General features: G+C 29.5%; 1 protein-coding gene across 6 annotated transcripts in view; it reads left to right on the top strand.

Annotated features, from left to right (window-relative positions):
• LOC106690118 (ras-specific guanine nucleotide-releasing factor 2) overlaps positions 1–16,394 on the top strand; it is a gene marked incomplete at its 5' end in the record, with an annotated part of 95,505 nt that extends 79,111 nt beyond the window's left edge. For 4 of the 6 annotated variants that reach the window (XM_067045093.1, XM_014435424.1, XM_024362522.1 and 1 more), the window contains 1 exon segment: positions 658–1,054. In XM_067045093.1, coding sequence (XP_066901194.1) covers positions 658–855 — 198 coding nt within the window. 6 annotated transcript variants of the gene reach the window in all.
• Positions 16,395–19,214: the final 2,820 nt, after the last annotated feature.

Genomic DNA, 19,214 nt, shown 5'->3' with positions numbered 1-19,214 from the left:
AAAGTTCAGGTTTAAAGAACTTGCAAAAGACTGATATGATTTTTTTTTTTATGATTATACCTTGTATGTGTAATGTAAATATGTCCGATTACGGATTGATAAGTATGCTGTGTGAGATGGCAACCTAATGTATTTAGGCAGCATAGATGAATAAATAAAGTATTTCTCTCTCTCTCTCTCTCTAGCAACACTTTGTGGCAGCCCTATGTCCCACACCTAAGGGATTCCAGGATTTAATCAATCATTCAAGATTAAAAAGAACAAATTTCAAAATAAAACTTAACTCATACTCAGTATGAATTTGTTAATTAAATGAATGAAAGATGATTGTAACTGAGCCATCCACTAGATTTTTAAAATGAAAATAGTTAAAAAGTTGGTTAGCAATAATGCAATAACTAGCTATTTTTTTACTAACTAATGTAATTGGTGAAATTTATGTACTTTAAAAAGGAAGAATTTGTTTAATGCAAAATTATTTTTCTAATTTTTAATTTATGGCGAGATCAGGTAAATAATCTCCTAATAAGATTTTCTCCAAAACATACTCAGATCAAATAATGTGTTTTTCTTAATGAGGACAGTATCGCCCAATCTCTCACTACTTGTTTTATTTCTATCTTGGATTAATATAGATTTTCATTATATTTATTATAGATAGCTCATGTGATTCGTGAGATACGTCACTTCCAGCAGACACCGTATAAAATAGAGATGATCACTAAGGTGACCAACTACCTCCTGGACACGTCTTTGCTTCTTGATGATGATGAATTATACCAAATGTCTCTAGGAATTGAACCTAGAACTTCTCGCCTCAGCTCTATTACCGGGCTACCTACAACTTCAAGATAACCATCTTTTTTATATTTTAAACATTTTTCTTTTGTATCATTGTGTGAATATGAATCGATTCATTTTAATATTTCATAGAGCTTTAGTTTTCCAACTACTTAAATTATTGTAGGTTGTGAATTATAATTATACATTTTGGTCAGTATCACCTTATGACCAAAATGTATACATTTCCTGGTATTATGACAATAATTCACAGATTTTTAGTCTCGAAAAGATTATTTTATATATCTTACTGTAAAAATTATTATTTTATTTATTTTTGTTTTTTAATACTTAAAAGCAGTTACCTAAAAACTGGTTGAAGTTATTTTATTAAAATAATTATTTTATTATCACTAGTTATTTACTGTTTTACAAACACGTTTGTTGATAGACAAAGTTGCAGTGATCTAAAAAGTTACTTTGTTGATCTATTCATAAAACACAAAACATCATGATGCTCAATTTAAATGTTTTGTGTTTGTACTATAAGATTGTTTATGAAGACAGTTTTAACTCACAACATTCTATTTAATAATTGTTATATTTAAAAAATATATATCTATATATCATTAAATTAAAAGTAATAAAAACAAAGTTAATATATTTTAACTTAAAAAATACAGTTGGACCTCTAGGTATCGAATTTCAAAGTAGCAAAATCGATGCTCTGATCATACAACTTTCACATTGAGTAGAAATTGATTTCTCCTGAAGTAGAGTTGGCAAGAGTTATGTGATACTGAACATTCTTATTAACCTCAACATAATTCTTAACTCCAAGGACGTGATCTACTCCCTTTCAATTTCCCTTTGAAGGAGAGTAGGATATCATCACCCCCTGAGAAGTGTGGCATCATTGAGATTGAGGAAAGTTATGGCCTAGGTGGGACTTAAGGTATTTTTGGCCTCACTTTTGCTTTTAAGGAGAGTAGGGTTATACCACCCTAGAATTTTGTTTTCATCCTGGGGAAATATTTGTCCATTAGGTCTCCCAGCAAACAGATGTGAAGTTCGACTATTTCTCACTACACAAAATGCCTCCTCAATAAGACCCTTATCAGACATGTTCTGATGTATGAATTGGAGATCTGGACCCTCACAAGCACTAAAGAGAAAGAGATCCTCGTCTACAAGCGAAAAATTCTTTGCAGAATATTCAGACCTGTTAAGGTTGGTGAGAATTGGTAATGACACAAATCAGGATGGGAAGACGTTGGGCTGGACTTGCTGCTAGAATACCAAATGATGGAATTCCAAGGAAGTTGCTAGACAGAAGGCACTATCAGACAAGACCATGACTTAGATAGGAGAAGACCAGAGACCTGTTGAACAACAAAAACTGGAGAGTGACAGCACAAGATAGGGTTAGCTGGCGAGGGCTTATTGAGGAGGCGAAGGACCACATCGGTCTGTAGTACCAAGGAGTTAGTTTGTGAATTATAAAATTCTTTCATAATTTATTTTTATTACTACTAAAAATGAGTGGGGGTTAATTATTTTAAATAAACAAAAGCAAAAATACTATCATCTAATAAACAGATACAAAACCATTTTGAAAATTCAGCATTTAAGCCATGTCAGGCTATTTCAATTAGGGTAAGACGTAGCTGTTAGTTAAGACCATTTAATTGTACTTTGGTATATTAACTAGTTTATTCCAAAGTGTTTTAGCCATTTTTGAGACAATTGTAAAAAAACTTTAAAATCTATGATACTAAGTGGCACTGTGGTTAAGCCAATTTAAGTAAAAAAGTTGCTTAAGTCCCAGACCTAATACCTACCTTAAATGCTAATTTCACTTTTTACAACTTTACTTTTTTGAGCTAGATTGTTCACATACATAGAGACAATGTAAGGCTTGGTTTATTGGACTCAGTGGACCTTTAAATTTGTAATTCCTTTGAAAATTTGGATTCAAAATTTCTCAAAACCACAATACTTCCCTTTGCTACACATTCTTCATATTAGAAATAAAAATTTAAAATTAAACAATCAAAGTTCTCTGTATTATTATTATTTTTTTTTTCATTGGAAAATTATGAACTTAACCTCAGATTTATTCATATATACATGCAATAAAAGCTTTTAATGATAATTCTTACTAGCATAAGCTGACATAGTGATGGTGATTTTTATTATTTGTCGTTAGAGTTGCATTTTATTTGGAGAGATAATAACTTAAAGCTGTGTCGAATAGTTTGGAATCATGATTCAAAAGCTTTATTATAATTTAGCAACATTGGTTCTTTTTAATTCAGTTATCATTTTTTATTATTTATATAATTGCATATGTATACATTGCTGTACTACTTTGCTTTTACTGTGGCACAACTTGAAAGAAAAAAAATTGACATATACAGATTTTTGCTGCATAAAATTCCAATACATAGAGGTTCAACTATATTATGTCTTAAAAAAAGAGAATATTAAAAAAAGAAATTATTTAAGACGTTGCAATCATATTTTGGTACAGGGTAATTTCTATTTTTTATTTTTATTTTGATTGGTTTTAAGTATTCAAATTGAAAAGGTTTTCAATATAAACAATCGTAATGATAATTATGAATTTCGAGGTTTTACAAAAATGTTTATATTTTCAGTCACTGATGTGAAGAAATTAATAAGAGTTCAAGTGTTTAAAAATAAGACGACAGTTTAAATTTTTTTGTAGATATTCTATTTTTATTGTTTATAAAATGAGATGTGCATTCAACTAGTTAGTCTTCAACAACTCACAACAATTTTCTTTTAAGTATGGAAAAAAAGGAATTGTTTTTAACATGACTATTTACTGGTTTGTCGAATAATGCTATAATAAGTTAACAATTCATAGAGACATTGTTCATATTCATCGTTAAGACTGTATTTATCTTTTGGCTAACAGTAGTTGACAGTTATGGATTCAACTTTTCTAAAATATATAGCAATCGGTTGTTAACAACAGTTAAAGGATGTATATTGCTGGCGATATCTCCAAAATCGGTTGACTGATTGATATCGACCGATTGGAGAATGATATTTTTCAAATATGATATTTGTGCTTTTATTTTGTAGATTTTTAGAATCGTCATTCTTATTTTTCCATAAGTAGTATACATCTAATAAGTAGTTACATATACTTAAAAAGTTTTTTCCTTATAATAAAGACTAAATGCAAGCTATGGAGCAAAAATACTAGATTGTATACAAGTATTTATATAGGGATCGTTTTCCACTCTTTCATCATCACATATTAAATTAACGATAGGTACAGAGATTTAGTATGTAAAATATTTTTATTATTAATTTATATTTATTACCATTTGCTACATTTACAAAAATAAAGTAAAAATATATAAGTCATAGAACTAAGTTAATTTATAAGATCATTACAAAAATAGTTTTTGCATCTACTCCAAGTTGTTACTGGAAAATAATGGAAATTTGTCTTTGAACCAAAAAATCTGCTTTAAAAAAGTTCAACTATTCCTGTTTTGAACAAGCCACAAGAAATTATTTATCTTATTTATAAAATGTTACTTGCAAATATTAAGGGCCAAATTCATAGACTACTGCTTCTTTTTCTTCCGTGGTGCTACAGCCCGATTTGAACCTTCTCGCTTTTCGAAGGTTTTTTTAGGTGTTCTGTTTCTGTTCCTCCACCACCCTCAAGTTTCTTAATCCCAGTAGTATTCTATCATATAGCATGTCACATAGTCCTCTCATTTGATTTTTGTTCATCCGTTACTTCTAGCTTGATAAATGTTTTCTTCTAGGATTCGTCTTGGAGTATCATCCATATTCATCTGAACAGAGTGTCCGCCCAGCGAAGACCTCCAATCTTTATAATTCTAATGATGTTAGTTTCTCTAAATAGCTTTTATATTTTTTATTTTCCTGTCTTCTCCAGTGGTCACCAACCTTGATTAGGGCAAATATTCTTCAAAGGATCTCCCTCCCTAAGATGAAGATTGCATTTTCCTCTGCCTTCGTTAGAGTCCACTTCTCTGAAGCATACATGAGAAGAGGATGGATCAATATCCATCTTGTAGAGCAATATCTTTGTCCTCCTCGTGATAAGCTGTATTCTGTCAAGCACTTAAGTTATAATTCTCAAAAATTTAGTATTTATAAATGACCACTTAAGACATTGGGTAAAAATAGGTAACACACAAGGAAGAAAAATTGATATATAGTGCACTAATCTTTTCTAACATCAGTTTCCTAACCCTCTGTTATCACTACTATTATCATTCTGGAGTAGTGTGATTAAAGTGTTTGCCACAGTATGCCTATTTAACCTGAATCTTCTATTAAACTGCCATTCATTAAAAAATTCAAGATTTTCTTGATCCCTCAAATAGCTTTCTGAAAAAATGTCATCATTATCATATTCCTCTATAAAGTCCACAAACTCACTGAAATCATTAGCAGACTTAGAAATGGTTCTGAAATTCTTTATACTTGTACCTTATAATTTTTTTTTGTAATATTGAAAAATAATAACCTCAAAATACACTTAATGGCTCAACATACTCCACTAGATGACAGTAGTAAATTTCACATATTTCAGTATAGGTTTAGTGCAATTACTGTAATACTTCTGGTTAAATAAAAAGTTTTACTTGGGTACTATCTATGAATTTGGCCCCAAGTTAATTGTATTAACTTTACTTGCAAGTTTTTTTTTCCTTATTAGTTTTGAAGGTTTTACTGTTACTAAATGAGTAAAGTGAGCCTTCCCTTCTTTCTCTTTGACTTCCTCCTTGTGTTAGGTTACCTCAGGATTTTCCATCTCTCTCCATTTCCTGCAAAAATCATCGTCTCTAACATTATTTCTACTACTTAAGTGTTTCTTAACCCTTTTAGTGAAAGAAGCCCCTTGATCTGTAAAAATAAGTAATTGAACCCTTAAATAAAAAAAATAATAATTTTCATATTTCCTAGAAAAGTATATTTCTTTATCTAGAAAATTATATCTTTTGAAAAATAATTTTGTTTATTAAACAATGAAACATTTTCACATACTTTAAACAACCTCATTAACTCATGCACTAGAATATAGAAACAGGAGTGTTTATCAATTTTTTTTTTTGTGTACTGTGTTACTAATGCTAAGGAAACAAATGATGGAGCAAATACAAGCATAACATTTGCTAATTTTAGAATCTGGTATGATCTCAATGAAAAATTTAAAAACTTCTGTTTAATCTTTGGGAAGTTCTTTGTCATCCTTGGTTAAGAGACACTGTCCCGGCTTAACTCAATTTGGATTTCTAGCTGTTGTGGCCAGCATTATTTCTAGCTCTTCCAGTAGAAGTAAATGAATTTGGAGTTAATTCAATTCCTGAATGATTCCTTGTAAAGCCAGCCACTCGTGGGGTATCCTGGCATCTGAAATACCACATTTTAGGAATCTCAGAGGCTAAAAGTTTCCATGAATAAGTTATTGAGGTGAGATGCCAAATGCCAAGCTTCTGGCATCCGGGATCTTGGTGAATACCGAATTCCAGAAGAATTTTAAGAATAAATAAAGCGAGAATAAAGCCTACAGTGGAAAATAGAGACGCTAGGTGCCATATATTAGTTTGTACTAGTTCTCTAACTAAATGGAAGCAGAAAAATCTTTAATGCACTCTGTTTAAAAAAAAAATTGATAAACCTACCATATCTATGGTTCAATCAGAAGGTTATTGTAATAATATTATGCAGCAAAATCACCTCTTTAATCGCTTATGTTGTGTTGTGTTATAGTGGGTGAAGAGAGGTGAAAATGATGCCAAAAGTTATCCTTTACTGGGGTATTTCAATAGGTTTATAGGTGCCCAAAAGTCCAGCATCTCAGACACCGTGAGTGGTCAGCTTAAAGGCTATGAGGAAAGATGTCACTGAATGAATAAAGTTTTGGATAAACCGTGTTCACATTCATTTTACTCATGAACAGTAACTTTGATTTACGTTTCTATGCTTTGTTACTTATAGATAAAGAAGTAGGATTTTCCTTTTTAACCTGAATAATATCAATATCATTAACTTTAAGTGTAGTGTAATCTTTAATCTCGTTCATATCAAGATATAACTTCATTTATATCAAGATAAAATAATGAAAATATCTAAAATAGGTAGTTAAAATATTGCTTACACTGTGATCAATCAATTTCATATCAAACCATAAATTAGAAATAAAATAAAATAAAAAATTGAAGTAATGTAAAATAGAGCTTATATATTCTGGGTAGATTGATAGAAGCCTTTTACATTGTATTCCTTTAATTATCTGATCTGTGATTAAAGAATAAAAATTTGCATTTTAATTTACGATAATACTCTGCTTTCATGAAGAAAATATCTATAGTTTCATGTTCATGGCTGTATTAGAAAGTTTTTAACATACTATATGCAGAACAGATTAAATCACTTTTTTAATTTTTAATTATAGATATATTTCTAATTGTCCAATGAAATTTCTTCTTTGAGTACTGTAAACAATTATTTTTTACCTTACCAGATTTAAATTTATTTAATAGAAGGTCACTTTGAAATTATCACAATACAAGATATATCTGTTCCATAATAGCATTACCACTTAAAATATTTTAAACTTTTGGTAAATTTATTTTATTATTATTATTAATTTGTACCAATTACCAATTATGATTTTTTGTTGTATGAAATCAAATCAGGTGGAACAAAATTTTCTGTTTTGTTTACACACATAACAAAACATAAGTTATACTGTGAAAGAACAATAGAGCTTCATAAAATTGAGAAATGGAAGCTTTCATAAAAGTTTATATAAATTTAGAGATTAAACCATTTTGGAGGGAATGGCTTTTTTTTTTTCTTACGGGTGATCCATACATATATGACACAATTCACCTCTGAGACCTCTATTCTTCTTTATCGTGTGCAGTAGCCATCCAATTTGCTTTATTCAGTAAGTTTCTTGCATCTTTGAGGACACTATCGAGCCATCTGAGCTTAGGTCACCCTACTCCTCTTTTCGAATAAAGGATCTACACTGGCAATTTCCCCGGATTATCAATGTCATCTATTCTTGGAACTTGCCCTGCCCATCTCGCCCTGATAACCTTTACAAAGCTTTCAGTGTTCGTGTCCTCACTCATCATTCAGTGCAATATATTTATTAGGTTGACTGACACAGTACTTTTCAGGATTCTGATGAGAAAACACGTTTCAATTCAATCATTTTATATAATGAAAAATATGTTAAGTAATAGCGTAAGAGTGAGTTTTTTTTTAATTCTAATTTATTAAGACATAATAAATTGGATGATTAATTTGTTTATTTACTATTAGTTGGTTTATTATCGGATTGATTTAATAAAAGATGGTTTGCCTTAATTTGTCTCTACTAAGCAGAGAGGATTATTTTCTTGAAAATAGGTCAATAATTAAAATATATAATCATGATGGCACCACAATTTCTTTATATGTCTTAATCCTTTACTACAGCTTCTTCCAATTTTCATGATCTTGTGCCAATACCCCATCCCGTTTCTGACACCATTCGACTACATCTCCTTGTTCCATGAACTGGCTGTCAGCTCTGTATTTGGTATTTCTACTTCCACCATCCTTGCATCCTGCATATCTTAAACTACTTCAATTCTTTGTCCTGACGATGGTAGCCTCTCCCAATGTATTGTCTTACTCCTGATGCAACGCTTCCATTCCACTTTAACTTTACACCCCAAAAAATTCGGAGGTGAATTTTCCTTTCAGAAATCAGGAACTCTTTTTTGGTAACCTTAGATGTTATCCAACAATCTGATATACAAAAGTATGGTCAGAAATTGGTTTGCCTAGAAAGTATTCATCTGTTCATTTATTTACTTATCTGAAAGTAGCATCGGTGACCTGCTATGTCTCCCTTATTATCTTTTAATATTGGATTTATTGTCCTGGATGACTCCAATTCTTTTTCCAAGCCATGAGGACTTTAATAGTTGCTGTCTCATCAAAATGATAAAATAATATAATAATTGAGAATTATTTTGAAAATATAGAGCAATTGATAACATATAACACGAAAATGCTCTGCATGTAATCAACCAAATAAGGGTAAAATATAAAAAATATATAATAGTCTACTGTATTCTACAATCCTTCAATATCTTGCATATAGTGTGTTAAAATTATTAAACATGAAAAGAATTTTTCTATGAATTTTCATAGTCAAACCATTCATAAATGGAAACTTTACACTAAGTTAGTAGACATATTTAAGACTGAGGTGAAGATGACTGTATATGCAACATTTTGATTTAACTAACTTAAACTTTTTAAATAGTATGGTTAAACTTACTACGGTTTCCATTATTATCCAATGTATAATTAGGTGTTATCTTAACATTTGTGATCTCTTTTACATATAAAATATTTTAAATTAATAATAACATTGTTAAATATTATAAATTAGAATAGCTTTAGTGAATCATATGTGATAAATTCGTGCTTAATAATTCTTGTTATATTTAGTCATATCACACAATATAACTAATGTCAGTTGAATGCTTTAGTTAGGGGGAAAAAAAGAAAAAAAAAAAAAGAAATACAAATATCTATAAAGTACATGGGTCAGTACAGCTTCCTCACTATTTTTGTCCTCTTTTATAAAAGTATCCATTTTCTGAATATTTCTATTGCGTATGTAGCTATTATATTTCAAGCTTAATGATTTATTGTTGGAAAATAAAATCTTTGGGAGGAGTCTTTGCTGAAATGTAGGTACATTCAGGAAATTAGTTTTTTTTACATTAGTAAATGAAATTAGTTGATAAAACATTTCTACATCAATTTCAAACTTTAGCTAAATTTGACAAGCTTTTTTCGAAATATAGGTGTTTCAAGGAAAATACGTTCATGTTTACGTAAGCAAAAGTAGGGGATGAAATTTGCTAAAATTTGTACTGGACCATGTAAACAATAATTCCCAACTTTCTTCCAGAATTGGGCCAAATCTGATGAGCCGTTTTTGAAATATAGGTGTGTTGAGAAAAATGTATTGAAACATGCATAAGTAAAACTAGTAGACGGGATCTTATGAAATTAATTTTAGACCTATTTTACACTAATCCCCATCTTTCCTCTAAATTTGGGCCAAATTGGACAAACCATAGCCGTAATATAGGTGTGCCAATGGAAATACGTTTACAAGTGCTTAGGCAAAAGTGGACGACGGAATCTGATAAATCTGATGTGGGACCAACTAGGTACCAATCTAAACAATCCTTGGAAATTTAATAAAAATCAAATAAACGGTTCAATCGATTATGCCTGAACACAAATTGGATTTCAGACAGACACAGAACCAAAATTGTTTCTTAATGTATAAAATGTAAAATTGCAGTGAAAATTTTTGATTCCTAGAATATAATTTTCGTTTCAATTCCTGCATGAATACTTCCTTACCTCGAGGGCACTTCTCTCAAGCTGAGTATTACCTCAGGTAATAAGGAAGCGAAAGGCACTTCTCTCAGGCTGCGTATTGAATTTATTCTAGTTTAAAAAAATAAATAAATAGATAAAATTGCTTCTAGCGTATATTTTATAAACTAAATCACTCTATAATAAAATTTTTAACACTGTCTCAGGCATATCAGAGAGTCTATAATATAAGATTTAATTTTCTTTCAAAATTATTTTAAGAATTTTTTTAATTATTATACTGTTAAGGAACTTTGTAACAATATATTCTAAAACAATTTTTTTTTTCATCATTGTAGTGTACATATACTTTTTAAAATTATTTGTGGAGTATTATCTCCTTAATCATAAGACAATCAATGAAGTAAAATATGCATTGTATATTGTATATAATTTGTGTTAGTTGTTTAGTTCTAATTGTCATAATGGCTCCTTAATTAAAGGATGTGAATATTATGTAAGTATGATATTGGTTTATATATTATGTTCAATTATAATATATGAACTTATGGAACTGTTACTTCTGGATTGATTGGAAAAGGTTAACTTTTAAAGACTAAGAACTATTACTTATGGATTCATTTGTAAACATTCTTAAAAATTTAAATTGTGACATTGGCAAGAAGCTAAAATAGAAAAATGTTTTATTTGTAACCTGATCTGAATTTTTTTAAACACTTAATAAAAAAAGTCCAAAACTTATTGCAAATAACCCTCTTTGACAGTACAATATATAAAGTTTTCTTTTTTTTTAATTGTTACTAATTTTTTGAAGTCTTGCCTAACTTCTAATTTGTATTAAAAGATTATTTTTGGTGATTACTTATTTTAAATTTCCTTAATACCTTGGAAACTAAGAATGATCATCTATAGTCCGGCTGATAGTTTATGCATTCCGATCTTGTGATTACATTTTTAATTATGTGAATAAATATTTTAGTTTCTCTGGGAAGAAAGATTAGCTTCTTTTTAACTGCTTAGAAACTTATAAACAACGAAATTTGATTTTGAATGGTTATACTTTTCCAATTGATTCAGTTACTAATGTTCAATTGATATATAATAAAACTAGAAATGTATTAGAATATGCAATATAATTTCTATTAGATTCCATTTTCATCTCTATATGTTTTAAAGTATTTTTCTTTTGTTTGTTAATAAATGCAATTAATCCTAATATTGCTATGTCATATTTGTTGAGAATCTCTGTTTCTTGCATAATAGGAACAAACAATATACAAGCTTATTTATTATTTCTTTAAAAAAAAAAAATCTTAACTTATTTCACTAATTATTTACAAGCTATATATTGGATATGATAATATAGAACGTAGCGTTAGCTTGCATAGAGTCAATTAATTGATAGCGTTGCTGATTTATTATTATGAACAGAAATATTTGTTTTGTAATTTGTCTGCTATTTTTCCAAAATGAGCAATTAATGCTGCCCTATGATATTGATACTAAATGTTCAAATTTCTTTTGTATATATATATATTTAAGAATTGTAAAGTTATAAGAAAAAGAGTAACTATTTTTAAAGCACTTACAGAATAAGTTGCAAATATCTGTACTACGAGAAGTTTGTTTTATATTATCTAATAGTGTGTTTAATTCTTTATTGTCAGATCTGTAAATATTATCGATAGCAATGCTGGAAGTTAAATGTTAAATGTGTGTATTATTTAGTTTAATTATAGCCAAAGAGTGTTTTAAAATGTGCCAAGATACTTCAATGCAGTCTTTTTCCTTATAATAATGGATACTAGAGTATAATTTCATGGTTCGTTTTGGCAGTTTTCATCCTGAATGTTTAAGACTGATTCACACTATCTGTCAAGTCACTGTTAAAACATTCTGTTATTTTTGGTCAAGTGTCGGAGCCATTCTTGATGACATTATGTCAAAATATCGTAGCAGAAACTCACAAGAAAGAACAAAATCAATAACTAACAACTGAAAGTAGACTATTGCATTCATTTTAATGAGTAACTCAAGACACTTTTATTTCTTTTTCACATAAAATTCATTTCTAATATCAAAGAAAACTATCAATTTCTAAATCTAAAGTTTTTCCGATTTGTTTTTTTAATCAATAGTGTTAAGATAGGCTATAAAAGCACTGTAATGTTTAGTAAAATAACTATATATTGACTTTAACTTTCAAACAGACTCTATATTTACAGATTCATAACAAACAAATTGCTTTTACAGTCTCTAAAACAGAAATAAGAAATATTTATTAATACATATTAGGGTGACCGACTCTCTGAGTTACTGTGAGCTAACCATAATAAAACTTTGTGTTAATAGGCCTCTCATTAGGAACCCGCTCAAAATTTGAAACACTATAATTCCGCCAGACACAAAGACGTTTAAAAGTTTATGTGGATAAAATAAGTTTAATTTAAATTTCAGTTAGAAATCTACAAATTTAAATTATTCTTCAAAATAAAGGTACATATATACATTGTCAATTACTTCAATCCAACTTTCTGTCGAAAGTTGAATAGGTGGTTCTCTCAGTCTCTGATTTTTGGGACAAAAAATTTCACATTCTTATTTGACATCCTCCTTGTATTTTTAAGGTATTAGTGTTTCAAAAAATGTGAAACTGACTGGAAAAGATCTTAAGTCAGGGCTATAAACAGCAAGATGCTACCATCCTTCATCTTTGAGAATTTTTCTTTAACTAACTACAAAGATGAACAAGAGCATTCTTTTGCTGAAAAATCAGTTAGTTCTAATATACCAAGCTCTGATCCTTCTCTTTAAAGAGAAAAATCCCTATATTTTTTTGAGTTGTTCACATCAATAGGTTCCCTATCAGGAATCTGCTCAAAAGTGCAAATATTTCCTATAATTCCATCGAACACAAAAGATTATATTTTTCCAAATAGATTCTGTCAAATCTCTGCTGGGACCTCTTATCTTGTCATATCCATTGTTTACACTTGTTAAAGTTTTCTAAAAATATCCATTTTTCAACACTCATTGGATGGGATTTTTAGGACGGCTGTATTGTTCGCAGATTGGAACCATCTAAATCTAAATGATGTCTTGTTATAATACTTCAAATTTTTACCTTCCAGTGCTTTGATTTTTAAGGCTTCTGCTTTATGACTTAATCCTTTTTTCCAGCAGTGCTTTAGAAGACCACATGACAATTATTCCTCCGACATTTTGGTTGAAGTTTATTAAACGAAATGGAAGGTAGATACTGTTGGTATAAATGATTAAATAAAGTATTAGTTGAAGTAAACATGCATTGTTTATATCAGAGTGGAGTAAGGATTGCAATGAAGGCTTAAAGTCAGCAATTAATTAATGCACAAAGGGTCTTTTAATGACCTGGTATTGTAAATTTACTCATGTAATAGATTCTATTTATTTTTCTTTGGAATGGAATAAATAATTAGAGTTGAGAAAATAATATATTTAACAATAAACTTTCGAGGAAATGAGTGAGAAATCATTTCAAGTACTTGAACTATTTTTGTTTAAAATAAAAGGTGTTTAGATGAGTAGAATTTACCGTAAGAACTGGATCGACAGAAAATTATTGAATAGACAGAGTTTCAATAAAAAGTATTGAATAATTCAGAGAGGCCTTACCTTTATGAGATGACTAGAGGGTGTAGGCCCTGATTTTGGTTAATGTGTTAGTGTCAGAATTTTTGTTTTTGAATATATTATTTCAACTCCTTTTTTTTTTTTTTTTTTTTTATAGAAAAATAAATTTTACCTATGATTTAAATTGACCTATGCTTATGATTGTTTTCCATCTCATCTACAAAATAGCTTTGAAATTTGAATAATCTTATATTATGTAAATTTATTCTGAATTGAAATAAAAACAGAATGATACTTTCTATGTATGATGATATGAGTATTTTGTAGCACACTCTACAAAAGTTCATAGTGAAGATAGGACTAGATCTTTATTATAATCAATTTTTTTTTTTTTATAAATTCAGTTTATCATTGGACATTTTTTTTCTCTTTAATTTTTAGATCCGGATTTGTCAAGTACAAGATCGACAATCAGCAGAAGTTACTGGAGTAACCATCAAATACTCATCATATTTAATAGTTATCTGAAGTTTCAGTACAATAAATCTTGAAAATGTATTACCAGCTTTAATAAAACTGCAAAAGTTAACAGTAACAAATTTTATAATACCGGAAATATATTCAATTATTTTAAGCTCTAAAACTGAAAATAAATGGTCTAAATCAATGAAAATTATGAAAAAAAGATCTAAATCAAAATTTGAACTGCAATTGATTAAATCCATCATGCAAGATTTTGGCGTTGAAGTGTTAATTGATTTCTTCATAACTTCTTTTGTCCCTGAATGTAGGTCCTAAAAGATTGATTTTGTCCAGGCTGAGGGCATTACCACTATTCACAACACTATTGTGCAACTCTTGTGGACTATTATTTTCCTAAAAGTGTGGGAAATGTACAATCCATATACTATTTAGTAAATTAAATAGTAATTGATCACTAGAAAAAAACAAACAGATATCGATGGCTTACTTCACAGTTGTGTTGGAGTACATTTCCACTAACTTTCTTTTAGGAAAATTAATTGAAAAGTTATAATTTTCCTAAAAGAGTGAACCTTTAATTATATGTTTCATAAAGATAGTGGAAATATACTTAGTACCACTGTTAAGTAGGCCATCAATATGAAAATCGGATATAAGCAAAGAAAAAAAAACAGAACTCAAGTTAGAGATGCCGGTAACTGGTGATAGTGAGCACATATCCATGGCTCTTTGACATCCTGTGTTATTGAGTAATCTTTAAATTTAAAGGTGGAAAGGGTACTCGAACAAGGAGAAGGTAATTATGAATACATATTAGAACGTTCTTTTCTGTGGATAAAACCTCATGTCACAAAGAAACAATATATTATTAATTTTTTGATAACTAATTCCAACTGATGAGAGGCTGATTATAAAGCTAAGAATGAATGACTCAAAAGAAAAATGACTATCTTTGACTAAAAGAGATAAGTGTTATAGTTATTTCAGATTACATGAAGTTCTTCGAATTGAAGTAAAATTTCTTTGAAAAGCTTAAATTTATCCCAATATATAATAGGATGGGAACAACAGAATCTTATCAGATAGGAGGAATCAGTCTTTGTTTATTGAACAGATAAATTGAAACACCATATTGAAATAAGTAGATTTTTATTTATTATTTAAAACTCCTAATAATGTGTTGCAAACACAATAAGTAGACGTAGTGAATGAGAATTGGTGAACTGTCTTTCAGAGCCTGTGTACATATATTAACAACGAGCACCTGCATAGATGTAGTCACCATAAAGCCTTAGAATTGATGTACAATATCACGTAATGAGCGATTATTGACCTTTCTTCAAATCTTTTTCTATTAGCATTATAAATATATATATATTGAAAGATAAAAAGGTGCTAACTTTGGATTTGATATCATCAATATTGTTACGTCGTTTACAATATTTAAATTATTAAGAGTAGAAGAATCATCATTATGGTTGTGATTATAACTTCTCAAAGCAATGTTACCATTTTAACATTGTGACGTTCTCTTACATGCGCTGTATTATATTATACATTTTAAATTTGTAGTTACTTATAATATATTTAATTATATTTTCTTCACTCCTATTATCTATTAGCCATAAGGCTGAGTACTGGTCCTTCTATGTATTTGTTAATGCATGGTACATAATTATCTTAATGTCTATTAATTTCTTGGCTGGTGTCTATGTTTATATAGCTTTAGATACTTTTATATTTTTAATTTGATATCCTAGAATTTGTCTTTTTCATTCCTGTCGCTTAAAGCACTAGACAATCTTTGACAGCATCTAAATTCTCAAATTATAGACGATGAAGTCAGTATTCATTTTACATAAGAAAAAACCCCTTAAATGTAGTAATAATGTGTACAGGAAATATAAGAGTTGTATATATCTTGGAGTAGGGTTTATGGAAAAGCCCTTTAATCACCAAAAATGTTTGTATTTCTCTATATAAAATTATTATCTCCAATTTCAGATACGTAGATGTATATTTTTGTGTTAGCATTAAGTAATTTAATTTATAAAAAATAATGTTAAGAACTACTGTTTTTTTGTTCTCTTTAGTCCTCAATTCTCCCAGAAATCACTGATTTGGTAATATGATATAATATACAATATATATATATAATACAAACTTCTTTTGCTAAACTATCTTTATTTTTCTCTTAGGTTGCAGCCTTTAGGCCATTATCAAGGAAATTTTAAAATTGATGTATGCAAGTTTAAATTATTTTAATGTTTAAAGAAATTCAAAAACAAATAGATTAATCTGTCAAATAACTAAGGTGTAAAAGTATAATTTCTCAAGAATCGACTTGGGCATAACTGCTTATAATATAAAAAAAAATTTGATAGATCAATTTTAAGGTCTCATTGATAATGAACTAAGAGCTGAAACTTAGGAGAAAAATAAAAGTAGTTGAAGGAAGGATCAAAAGAAGTTTGTGTTTTTATGTAATTAATTAATTATCAATTCTCAAATAAGAAATTAATATATAATATATTGATTAACTAATATAATTATAGTTTTTGAAAATTCTTTATTTATTCTGAGACAGGCCTCTTTGAGTAAAAAAATTAGGAACAAAATAATTAACAAAAAATAAAATTATAATAAATCATAAACAAGAAACTTTTAAGCCAGAAACAAACTTGCAATATTAATAAATTAACAAAAGTAATTTAAAATGGAAATAGGAATAATGACTCCATACACTTCCTACATTTCGCCCTCTAGTTCCTCATGGATTCCATAGGGTCAAGGATCTGATATTGAAATAACTGTCAAAAGCTGCGGTTCAGTGGGCTATTGTTTATAATACCAAAAACTGAGAATATATCCGTTCTAATGAACATCAGGATTGGATTTGTTAATATGGAGAGGATGGTAAGAGGGGTAAAGCCACTTCAACTCCTCATAAAATCAGGAGATCGAGACATCTCTGGTGATCCTGATAATGAATCGTACAAATAAATTAATTAAATACTTTAGTTTCGCCTCAAGATCCCCAGAGATACTTCCATATATTCTCAGCATTAATCAAAGGGGAGGAATATTAAGGAGGCAACTAGAAGCTTAAGGGTTCTGAATGGGAATGGGCGGCAAAGGTAATTTAATTGCTTCAAAGTGGAAAAGGTATGACAGGTGATACAGATATGATTCAAAAGTTTTTTTTATGGTTAGATAGAATTTTATAAGATTATTATTTAGGAACGGAGTTAGAATATGAGCAACAGTTTTAAGGAGGTGATTGGCGTCTACAACAATTTCATTTGTTCTTTCCACTTGAGATTACTAGCTGATGTCCAGTGAATTATGCAATGCGAGATGTGGCTGGTAATTGGTGGGAAGGCATGATGGAAAAGTACATATGAAAATCATCAATTATTGTTATTTTTTCTCTCCTATCAATAAGGGGTGTCGATAATGTTACCATGGTATGAGGAGTATGCCTATATTATCTTTTAATCTTCTTCATTCGGCATAACCCATTACTGGGTCTTGTTCTACACGACTGAATTTGCTCTAGCTTTCCTAGCAATTAAGTTCTAAGAACGCTTGAAGAGAGGGACTGTATCCTATTGGCAGTAATACCATCCTGCTTCTGAAAAGCTAGCAAACTCAACTTAATTTCATTATTGAAGTATTGAAGCTTAGAGAAATCCCATGTTTTATTAGTTCAAGTCCTTCAAATGCCAGCTATTTCTCTCAAAGTATGAAATAGCCCCCATGCCCTAGGTAGAGGCTCACTTACTTCGATAGAGCATATTGTTAAGCAACGCACTCCCTCTGCTACCAAAAAGGCAACATCTTTGGAAACCGTGCATCTCTGGGACCCTCAAGATATATGGTTACATGTGTACATGGATGACTCAGCTGTAGTTTCGAGAACTAATGCAAGTATGGGAGTATACTATGAATCTTTTGAAATTTCTGAACCAGTGAATTGCCAAATTGATGAAAAAAAAAAAGCAGAGGCGCTTTTCTAAAAAAGATTCCATTAAGTCCCAACCAAAGCTCCTCCTCCCCCTTACTGTGCCAATGGAATGACAGACAAATAAAAGCACATAGTTCATCAGAGGCACGAGAGAACTGCAGAAGGTAAATTATGGGCACCCTTGGTGATGAAACTGTTTCTAAGGAGCCTGCTGAGAAGACAGAGTAGACTGTTTTAGAATACAGACATCACGATTTTCTACTACAACATTTTTCAAAATTTGTATCTTTGAGAGCCCAAGCTTTGCCAGCATGAAAAAAAATGACATCGGCACATTTGGAAACTTACTACAAGGCATCAGAAATAAATAATTTCATTCAAGAGGAGACTATTTGGGTGAAAAAAAATTATATTGGACTATGTGAGCACGGATCTCCACAGTGCCTCGTATTTTGGCGTAATGAAAATAAAATACTAGAAGATCGTTTGTAATAATAAAAGGAAGATGGTCTGGGCATGGGGAAATGAAAAAAAAACTCAAATAGTAATAAAACTATTGAATATGAGCCAATATTTCACTCACCCTATGTTGCAGGACTTCACCAGGGGTAAAAATCTAAGAAAATAGATACAAAAATACAATTTAACTAAGGTCTGGCTAATTATGATTTAAAATATGTGAAAATTTCAATAAAAGAAAATTTTAAAAAATTTACAGAAAATTAAAATTATAATTATTGAAACATAAAATTAAATAAGAATTACAAAATGGTTATGTTAATGTTGTTCGAAAATTAATGAAAAAAGGAAATAAAAGATTATATAATCTTTTATCTATTTTTTAATTTGTTTTTTAAAAGATAAAGGACTAAAATAAAGATATATAAATTATGGTAAATATTTTTATTTAAAACATACAGCA

The sequence above is a fragment of the Halyomorpha halys genome, unplaced genomic scaffold (assembly GCF_000696795.3).
Source record: "Halyomorpha halys isolate HHAL.00 unplaced genomic scaffold, Hhal_1.1 Scaffold1582.1, whole genome shotgun sequence".
NCBI classification, from domain to species: Eukaryota; Metazoa; Arthropoda; class Insecta; order Hemiptera; family Pentatomidae; genus Halyomorpha; species Halyomorpha halys.
The sequence above is the reverse complement of the archived record's forward strand: the minus strand, read 5'-3'. Positions and strand labels throughout refer to the sequence as shown.